The sequence below is a fragment of the Tiliqua scincoides genome, chromosome 4 (genome assembly GCF_035046505.1).
Source record: "Tiliqua scincoides isolate rTilSci1 chromosome 4, rTilSci1.hap2, whole genome shotgun sequence".
NCBI lineage: Eukaryota > Metazoa > Chordata > Lepidosauria > Squamata > Scincidae > Tiliqua > Tiliqua scincoides.
Window position 1 is genome coordinate 150,119,110 of NC_089824.1, and position 10,742 is coordinate 150,129,851.

Sequence of the window (10,742 nt, forward strand, 5' to 3'; positions counted from 1 at the left end):
AGCCTGTCTAGACGAGAAGTGATGTCCGCAACCTTCGCACCAGGCAGGCAAGTCACCATGCGGTCCTCACATCCGTCGCAAACCCCCCTCTCTATGTTTCTAATAATCGAATCCCCCACTACAAGAAGCCCCTGACCCCCCTCCCGCCGAGGAGTATCCCGAGTGCGCTCGGATACGGGCCCATCCCCTGGAGAAGGGGTCCCCCCTAGGGGATTGTTTCCCTCCTCTCCAGGATGACGTCCTCCAGTCCCGAGACTTCCCACCCGGGCAGCCGAGGAGCTGCACGCCTGAGGTTGGGACGAAGCCTGATTGTCCCCGGAAGTCTCCCCATGGTCTTCCTCTGGCTGCCTGCGCTTCTCCAGGTGAGAAAGGGATCGGCTGTTCAAAGAAAAAGAGGTGAAAATTCAATTGGACTAGCGCAAGCTTCTTGTGTGAACCTAAGCATCTTTTTGAATTCTGGCCTTAGCATTCAAAGTTAATACCAATTGTCCCTTTAGCAAAGAAAAGTCACTATCTGTGAAAAGTAAGTTCTTTCTTTACCTGGATAGAAAGTAGGATGTTAGTCAATGATAGATTGGGGTCCCATTTGGTAGGGTCGTCCAGAAAATCCAAACACGGTCTCCCAGAATATGGGTCCACTTGGATGGGGGACAAAAAGCATTAACATTCAGAATGCAGGTTTGGATTACCAGATACTAATCAGAGGGTTCAAACTTTGTATACGAATTCTATTAAAAAGGTTTGAACAACCTCTGTTCTCTACAGGGAAAGAGACACATTCAGTGTCCAAAGACTTAACCACAGGCCCCTGTCCCCCTTATACGGATCAGGTATTTTCAGGTATCCATGGTTTGCTGCACCCCCCACACCCATTACCTTCCATTTTCTTCTTTAACAGTCAGGCATGGTTCTTGCTTTTATAGACACTATAAGAGCAAAGGGTCAGGAAGGAAGGTAGCCTGCATGCTAGAAGGACGCAATCAGAATGTTAACAGGAAGCAGGACAGTTCCAGCTTCCTGTTAATGTTCTGACTGTGTCCCGCCTAGTGTCTGTCTGCCAAGCTTTGCCTTTATAGTGTCTGTAAAACAGGGTGACGAGATACAATGGACGACAGATACCTTTAACCATTGTATAGAAGAGGGAGTTTTGGCAGGTGCAGCTTTTAAAACCCTTCCATGTTGAGCTGCAGCTGCCAAAATTCTTTCTTCTATACAATTATTAAAGGTATAGGCACTCTGTGAAAGCAAGAAACATGCCTGACTGTTAAAGAAGAAAATGGAAGGTAGGATGTGGGAGTGTGGGGTGGGGTGGGGTGTGTGGAGCATTGTACTTTTTTTTTAATGTTTTAAAATATTTTTCAAAGACAAATATAAACACACATAACACAAAAAACAAAAACAAAAAACATCACACACTTCACTACACAACCCTATCATATATTTCTAAAACTCCATTTTCAACCAAGCATAAAAGGCTTTCCATTGCTCAATTTGTGTCGGTTTTCATTGTTGATCCAAAATTTCTGAAAGTCTGCCCATTTCCGCCACATTCATTATTTTCTCTATTAGTTTATCTTTCATTGGTATTTTGGAGTCCTTCCAGTATCTAGCATATAAAATCCTTGCCACAGTAAAAATCATAATAACTAGGTACACTTCTTTATCTATAACATCTAAAGTAATATTGAGCAAAAAAAATTCAGGTTTCAACGGTATAGTAAATCCAACAATCTCTTGTATTAAATTTCTTACCATCCTCCAATAAATTTGCATTTTTTACATGTCCACCACATATGATAAAATGTTCCTTCCGCACATTTACATTTCCAACAACTATTCTGTTTCATTTTTACCATTGTTTTTGGTGTCATGTACCATCTATAAAACATTTTATATACATCTTCTTTGAAATTTGTTGCTCTAGTAAATTTTATATTATGCTTCCAGATCTGTTCCCATTGATCTATTATGATATTATGGCCTATATTTTGCACCCATTTTATCATACATTGCTTTACTGTTTCTTCTTGCATCTCAAAGTCCAATAAGAACATATACTTTTTTAAATATATTTTTCTTTTGTTTCTAGAAATAGTCTATCAAATGGTGTCTGTTCCATATAGAAACCTTCTTGTTTGTCTCTCCCAAATCCTGAGTCTAATTGTAGGCACGTCTACCAATCCATCTCCACACCTTGCCTTGACAATTCTTCTTTTGTCTTTAATTTGCCATCTTTCTTCACTAAATTTTCATATCTAATCCTTTTTTTGTCTCTAATAAACTTGGCTGGCTACATGCTTCCAACGGCGCCACCCATCAGGGGATTTTCCCATACATCTGCCTTTGTATTTTAGTCCAGATCCATAATAAGGATTTCCTTAATATATGGGTACTAAATCGCTTATATTCATTCGCTTTTCCATACCAGACAAATGCATGCCGTCCCCATTCAAGATCATGTCCTTCCAATTTAAGGATTCTTTGATCCTAGTGTAACCCACTCTTTAATGGAGCATGGTACTCATAAGGTTCCCTTTTATCTGCAGTGTACGGGGGGGGGGGCTGGAACAGATCCCCTGCAGATAGGGGGGAACGGCTGTACATGAAAAATATCCTATTCATTTAAACATTTAAAGTCCAGTTTTTAAAAAAAAAAAACCTAAATGAGCATAAACTAATTATCATTTTAACTGGCAGATAGTCTTCAAAGGCAAAATTCCTAAAACTAGGGCCAGGAAACATGGAACTATGTAAAATATAGCACAATGGAATACATCCCAATCTTAACCATGTGGTAGATGTTCCGCTGGTGCTGAATGCTGCAGAGCTTACCCTGATCTCACTACTACCGATCGCGCCCCCTCCTGGGTCCAATTTACCCCCTCACTGTATGACATGTTTGCGACAGCCTGCGTTGGCAAAGCATGCACTCTGCCAGCACAAATGGAGTATAGAATTGTGCCATTCATCTATGTTCCTGATCAACTATGATAGGAGGGACACTCCATTGGCACTCTCCTTACCATTGGGATGGAATGGAATAGTGGTGAAATTGACCCTTGGAGGGACTCCATCGTAGCGTTCGGTGTACTTCAGTGATAGCTGAAGTTCAGCTCCTGGTGCAGAAAAAGAGGACTTTAAGCACAGATGTAACCCAAATCTATATGCCTTTTTTGAGAAACACGCCCTGCTGAATTCAATAGAACTTACTCCCAAGTAAGCATGCATAAACTTGAAGCCTTATATTAACAACTTGGTACACATTTTTACATAGGATTGCTGGTTTGCAACCCTGACATCAGATGCATATCTTTCAGTACCCTCAGGCGAAGCAGCTGCAACTTATCCTTTTCTAGTCTTATTATCCACAGCTTATCTATCTGATGTAACTAACAAGAATGAAGTGTGCCACACTGCAGGTGAGGGAAAGAAGAAATGAATGACAGGAGTTAGAGCTGCATAGAGAAAGGTATGCATATCAAGTTTGTTCTGTGTGGGAGCAATCCTGTATATGCAACAGTAGGTTTTTGCTTTAAGATGACAGGCACACTGAATTAGTGACTAACAGCCCAATGCTGGGACTGGGACTAACAGCCCGATGCAGGGACCCGTAGCATCCTGTGTGCAACAGGGCAGCCAGCAATGGCTCTTTGGGGAAAGGGAACTTTCGCCTCCTTCTCACTGGTAGCCCAGCAAACAGGGATTCATTATACAGGTGTGCGCCACTTAACGAGGGGGATATGTTCTCCAATCCTGTTGTTATGTGATTAGGTTGTTAAGCAAACAGTCAGCCCAATCTAGTGCCTTTGTTGTGTAAACTGACACTCCCTGCCAGAAACTAGCTGGCTGTATAGGCTACTGAAAATAGATTGCTTCTTCTTTGCATTAAGAGCCTCTTTGTCAGGTAAACAGACACTCTGCTGCAGGCTATGGGAGCCCTGACTGCCTCATTAAGAGTCTTTTTGTTGTGCTTTGACCACCGTCATATATGTGGTCTGTTGTTAAGCAGAAGGTTATTAAGTGGCAGGCGCCTGTATTTACAGAAGTTTCGAACATTTATTTGCCTATATGTTGTGATATTCCACAGCCATGAAAAATTTGCTTTTAAAAATTTGCCAAACTGTCAACAAATGTACAGACATTTCCAAATTGTATTAAAATTTGTTTTCCCCCCAACATTTCAACTGAGGACATGAAACATTTCCGCACTGGTGACATTTCATTTCAACATTTAGCAAAGTAAAGATTGTGCTTACAATCTGATATATTGGCACAACAAATTTGCACAGAGCTGCACAGAATGTGACACCTCCACTCAGTATAATGAGAACTCCTATACCTGAGTTGGAAGGGCAACTCAGAAATGAGAGTGTTGCTTTGGCTCCCTTAGAGATATTGCACTTATTGCATTTCAGAACTGCCACAAAAAAAATGGCTAGAATAATGAAGTAATTTGAGACCAAACATGTTTGGGCCTGATACACTTAATGTTTCTGATCTAAACAGCCATAGTGGGGAGGGGAATCTGTATCAGGACCATGGCAGGGCAAGGTTCCCACAATAGGAGTGTGTCAGAACATGCTTGGCAATATTGTGGGGAGAAGTTGTCAGGACAACCAGGCCGGCTTGACTCCAGCCTCCCAGCAGCCCTACAAATAACAGTGGGAAGAGGTTGCTGATAAGTGGGTCAGTTGTGACCTGAGCTTTGCATGTTTGGCTGGCTGCCCTCCCGAGAGTCTGCCTGCTTGAATCTGGTTTCTGATTTCTGATTTTCTCCTCTGACTAGGTGTTTTGAACTGTTCTTGTCTTTGATTTTGATCCTCCCTTGGCTTATTCAAAAGGCCCCAGTCCTGCAAAGAAAGACTAGGAGCCTGAAACTTTGTATGATGCCTGAAAGTGCTTTATTTGTTTGCAGTAGGATTTGTGCCTGAGCTACTTTGTTACAGCTTATCAGTTGTCACCTGACCAACCGCTAATCTTCACCATAAACGTAGCTGATTTTATGCCAGTTCTTGTGCAAGCTATCCCCAAACAAGCAATAGTATGCTCAGGGGGGGAGATCAGCCCAGCCCCCACCCTGGCCAGACACAGCAGGGAGCTTACCTCCTCCTCCCTGTCTGAAGAGAGCACTGTTCCCAGTCAGTGGCACCCAGGGACCCAAGAAGCAAGCAGATGATTGGCCAGAGGACGGAGGGATCCTGGGTTATTTTGAATTGTTTTTGTAAGCCCCCCAGAGAATAATTTTGATTGAAAGATGGAGTATAAAAGTTTATATCAATAAATATGCTGTGGGCAGGATACAAATATTTTAAATAAATATGCACAAGAGACTGGAGAGTGGGATAGATGATCAGAGTCAGAACTGCAGTATTTCCTGCTACCCCTCCAGCTATCTCTGAGTAACATTACTTAAGCAGTGAGCAACATCACTTAAGAAGTTTCAGGCTCGGTGCATCCACTCTGCAACAACTACTCTCTTACTTGCAAGGAATTCAATGGCACAGCTTGTGGTTGAGCTATAACTCAGTAAATAGTTTGTGTATTGTTTAAAACAGGAATAGATAAGCCTTTGGAATACTGGGTGCTGTAGGCTTATACCATAGTCTTTCGAGACTGAAGGTTGCCAACCATTTGTTGTGCACTTTAAAATTGTCAACAAGAAAGGAGACATGACAGGATGTTGGACTGAGATTTGAAAAACCTGTTTCCAAGTCCTATCTCTGACTTGTTCTGTGACACAAGAGCAAGTTGTTCTCTCTCTGCCTCCATTTCCAATATGTAAAATGAGAATGTTACCTTGCAGGGCCTAGGAGAGGGGGGTAAAGGGGGTAATTTGTACCCGGGCCCAGGGTCAAAAAGGGGGCCCAGGAGCCAAAGGAGGGGCCCAGAAATTTCCTGGGATCCTACATATTCTTATCTACTCAGACTTGTTGCCCACATGGGATGCTGGGGACACTACCACGAGCGTGCGGCTACAGCTACTGGCAAGCCATATATGCTGGGCTGAGGAATGACACTCCTTAACACATGACAAATCTGGGAGGAAACTGGACTGCTACAGTAGCTCTTTGGCTTGTGGATCCACTTATCATGATGGTGCGTATAGGAGCTCAGGGACACAGCTGCCAGACTACAGCTGCTGCAGAAGCACGTTTTGGTATGCACAGGACACTTTCCTTTCTAGTGTGAGCCTAAATACAATGATGCTAATTTTCAGCATTATTTTCTATATTTAAAATTTTTTAGAGACTTAGGAGTGTGTTTGGTTTTCCATATTACTGCATCTAGCTGGTGATGCCACATGGTTGGGTAGATTTGGGCTCCAAAGACTTTTCCAGCTATCTCCACCCTCCTCCCGCCCTGTTTTGCGCCTCCTTGCTCCCATTTTGCTCACCCATCACCACCCTCCCCTGCTCTGTTTCAGTCCTCTGCCTTTGCAAAGGGGCCTAAAAGAAATTTTGAACCCCCTGATAAAATTTCTCTCAGAGGCCCTGTTACCTTGCAGTGTAATTGGACAGAGAACACAGAATATATATGTGAGAGAACACACTATACATAAGCCATACTTAAAAATATTGTGTTGGCAATTGTTTCGGCAGTATAATATCATACCAAATTCCTAGGAAACAGGATGGGTTACCTTCCCATAAAGAATCCTTCAGTCCCTTGATTTCCGCTATCCATTCCAGTAAGCTGTCTTCCACAGGAGTAACAAAAATGCCCTAAGAAAGGAAAACTTAAACTCTTTGTTTGGAATAATAACATACTTTTCCTTTTAAAAAAATGAGTACACTGTGTATGCGTTTTATATAAAAGTTGCAATATGAATGACTGACACTTTGATAAACAGTTACTTCTAGGACACTTATGACACAATCCTATGCTTGTTTACTGATAAGTCCCATTGTGTTCAATGGGGCTTACTCCCTGGTAAGTGTGGATAGAATTGAAGCCTTAAAGTGCAGACTTCCAATGTCTATTTAGAAGAGCATCCTGCTGTGTTAAATGGGACTTACTTCCAGATACATGTGTACAGGACTGCAGCCTTACTTCCAGATAAGCATACAGGGGGGCCGGCCGTATCCACAGATTCACTTATCCATGGATCAGGTCCATGGGACCCCCCCCCCACACACACACACACGCCCCCTCCAGACGGTCATCTGAGCCTTAAGAGGCAAAACACATGACTTCTGGTTTTTCCTAAAAACCTGAAGTGACATTTTTAATGCCTTACAAGGCATTAAAAGCTTGACTTTTGGTTTTTCAAAAAAAGTAACTTCTAGTTTTTTTGGAAGTGACTTTGTGTTTTTGCCTCTAAGGCCCAGACTGAGCATGGCAGAGACAGACCATGGCCTCTGCTGGACACAGATGACCCTCCGGTGGGGGGCATTTGTCCATATTCGCAGTTTCACTTAACTGTGTGGGGTTCCAGAATAGAATCCCTACTAATACAGGGGTATGTCTGTACTCAGGACTGCTGCTCTAGTTTGACATCACAAAACTGGAATGTTATTTATAAATTCGTTTCTAAATACATTTACACAAGTCAACTACACATGAGATCAGGGGCAACAGTACAAAACTTGTTTCAGATTCTTTAGATTTGTCGTTCAGAAGAGCAGGGGTCTCCAAACTTTTTGACCAGAGGGCCGCATCAAATATCTGGTGTGGTGTGGAGGGCCGGAAAAAAAATTTAAATATAAAATTTAAATAAATAAATTAGAGATGGAACTTAGATGAGTGAATAAATGAATGAATGGGCTCATTCATTCAACCTTTCTGGCCCTCAAAACACACAATCAGATAATGGTTCTGGTTATGTTCAGTTGAGTGGGCCAGAGGCTTTCAGGGGACAAGAGATTGGCCACGGGCCGGAAAGAGGCTTGCTGCAGGCTGCATCTGGCCCCGGGCTGGGGCTTGGAGACCCCAGCAGTAGAGTATAGACTCTTTAATGGTGTACTGTTGGGGCTAAGTCTAAATGGATGGTGAGGGGGGGAAGCTTGTCTGTACTTACAAAGAGTTGGGCTTCTTCATACTCCTTATAGTCTCTTTCCAGCAACAAGTAAGCTCTTGTGTGAATCATAACCGCAGGAGCAGTTCTTGCACTTGTCGTCTCACGCAGGCAGGCGTTGTCCAACAGAATCAGCAGTTTCTCCTAAAATTACAGAAATAAGAGGCAATGTCTACTGACGGCTGGTAAATCACACTGTATTTGAATGGATTTGCAAGTAACAGTAAATTGGGAGTCACCCGTTGCCTGCGCAGTCTTGAAGCAGAGGATGCAAAACATGGCAGACTGAACTTGCTTGTATGGAGTTATGTTTGCGGAAGGACGGATAGCAGAGGAGAGATGTCAGGCTTGATCCATTGTTTTTAAAACGGGACACACACAGGCATCACAGCCATCAGAAGGAGGCAGACAGAAAGAAGCAGGCCAGACTCTGTGTATAGAATGTCACCTAGCAACAGCAGCTTGTTCCTATGAGAAAACGACTATGACAGTGGCCCTCTGCTTCTCAACCAATCATTGCAGCCCTTTCGGAGCTCATTTTTCCTCACTTCCAATCAGTGGCGGCCTAACAAACAAGTCTTGAAAGTGGAGGTCTCAACTTCAGCAACAGTATCTGTTTGAGATCAGATTTCAGAAGTTCAGAAATGCCCATTGCAGTCAAACTCAGTTTACCTTGACTGTCAAGGAATGTCTCTCATCTGCCTAGTTGATGGTTTGAGCAGCCATGTATAGAGAAGAAAAAAAATCACTCTGTTGCCCTATAAATAACTCTTATTTTATCAGAGACAGGAGCTGCTGGAGATGATGAGGCTGCAGAAGGATAAGGAGTGGCTGCTCCCCTATGGGTTGCTGTGGTTTCATTTAGGGCAGTGATTCTCAAACTGGTGGGTCGCAACCCACCAGTTCGTGTAATGATACCCCATTCCCTTTAAGGGGCGGGGGCACAGGGCAGAGACAGCTAAGCCATCCCCATTGGAACTTCTGGTTTCGTCACGCTTGGAAATTTCACTGTTTAGAAGCCGCGGGGAACCCTGAAAGCGCTCCGCAAGGCTCCCCACGCCCCCTGGATCCTGGGAGCATGTAAAGTTAGTTGAAAAATAGCCCCCCCTTCCCCCACAGGGGCGTGATCCTGGGGATCACTTTGCTGCCTCTGCCCCTGCCCCCGCAAAGACTTACACCAGGAATAAATCTCCCGGGAAGTTTGAGAAACACTGATTTAGGGAGAACAAGGCTGCTCCTTGTTTCTTTTTGAACCCAGCTAGGTTTTATTTATGAAAATCTTCCCTCTTCACCCCAGCATGGTGTCTTTTCCAGTGACTATTGCTGGTAGTCTCTTCTGAAACATTTTTTAGATTGTAAGCCCTTAGGGCTTAGGGGCTAAGGAACCCCTAAGGGGACAGGGAACCAATAAGGGGACAGGGAACCATTTCTTGATTTCTTACTGAGAGCCAGAATGCTGTAGTGGTTCTAGTGTTGGACTCGTAGATCTGGAAAATCCAGGTCCAAAGCCCTACTCAGCCACAAAGCTTCCTGGGTGACCTTGGGCCAGTCACGATCTCTTAGGCTCACCTACCTCACAGGGTTGCTGTGGGGATAAAAAGGATGAAAGGAACCATGTACAGCACCCTGAGCTCCCTGAAGGAAGGATGGTATAAACATGTGAAAAATAGATTTTGCTATGTAAACTACTTTGTGAGGAACTCTTGCTGAAAAACAGTATATAAATATTATAACAATTATAATTCCCATATGCCCATATCCTTGAAGGCCCAGTCTTTCCTGTCCTCTGTACTGCACATGCTGCCTTATGACCATTTATGATAGTAGAACCTCTGTTGCCTCCGTTGTAACGCCTAGTTAGGATTGGGCCTATCCTAACAATACATAATAGGCAACAGAGTGTGTATTCACACACATACACATACGCTGAATTTCATCGATAATTAAATCCACGATTGGCCAGACCTGAGTCCTGCAGAGATCATGCCTACGATCTCTGCAGGTTTCAGAATGGCCTTTTCGGCAATAAATAAATAAATAAATAAATACTTCTGGTTTCCCAAGGGAAATCTCTGAAGGGCTTCCCCAAGCCTCAGAATTCCTTATATTGAATAAAAACCTCACTTCCAATTTCTCTTGGGCATAAAAGGCGGCTGTTTTTTTTAGCCGAAAAGGCCATTCTGAAGCCTGCAGAGGCAGTGGGCAGCAGGCCAAGTTGGTCTCCATGCACATTGGGGGGATGGGACCCGCATTGAACCAGATCTGCAGATGAATAATCCCGGATATGGAGGCCCCACCTGTAAATAAATGTCCTGACTGAGGGACCAATCCTATCCAGTTTTCCAGCACCGGTGGAACTGCAGTACAGCCCCAAGGTAAGGGAACAAATGTTCCCCTACCTTAAGGAGGCCTCTGTGACTGCTACCCCACCACAAGATGCAGCGCATGTCCCATTGGCACAGCTGCAGCAGCACTGGAAAATTGGATAGGATTGGGCCCTGACTCATCAATGCCCAATCCAAACCTTGGACCTAGAAGCATGAAACTCGGAAAGTATATTGCTTCTGTGATATAAGGACTACTAAACACATATTAGAAGCACAATTAGATTATCATTTTGACAATGGGTAAATTTGATGAAAGCTTAATTTGCATAAATGACCTTCTTAAAAACCATTTGGATGCTGAAACCAGAAGCCTAAATTCATGCAGTGAGATGTGGTTCCTG

General features: G+C 43.5%; 1 protein-coding gene across 2 annotated transcripts in view; it reads right to left on the bottom strand.

The window, feature by feature from the left end:
- Positions 1–8,706, bottom strand: part of UBE2U (ubiquitin conjugating enzyme E2 U) — a 30,197-nt gene extending 21,491 nt beyond the window's left edge. The window contains exons 1-5 of one of the 2 annotated variants that reach the window (XM_066625854.1): positions 8,687–8,706; positions 8,018–8,158; positions 6,641–6,722; positions 3,024–3,116; positions 541–638 (exon numbers count right to left, since the gene is read on the bottom strand). In XM_066625854.1, the coding sequence (XP_066481951.1) occupies positions 541–638; positions 3,024–3,116; positions 6,641–6,722; positions 8,018–8,086 (342 nt within the window). In that variant the 5' untranslated portion in view covers positions 8,087–8,158; positions 8,687–8,706. Of the gene's footprint in view, positions 1–540; positions 639–3,023; positions 3,117–6,640; positions 6,723–8,017; positions 8,159–8,253; positions 8,414–8,686 lie in introns of those variants that run through there. The other variant, XM_066625853.1, reaches the window with a different exon arrangement.
- Between the last annotated feature and the right edge of the window lie 2,036 nt (positions 8,707–10,742).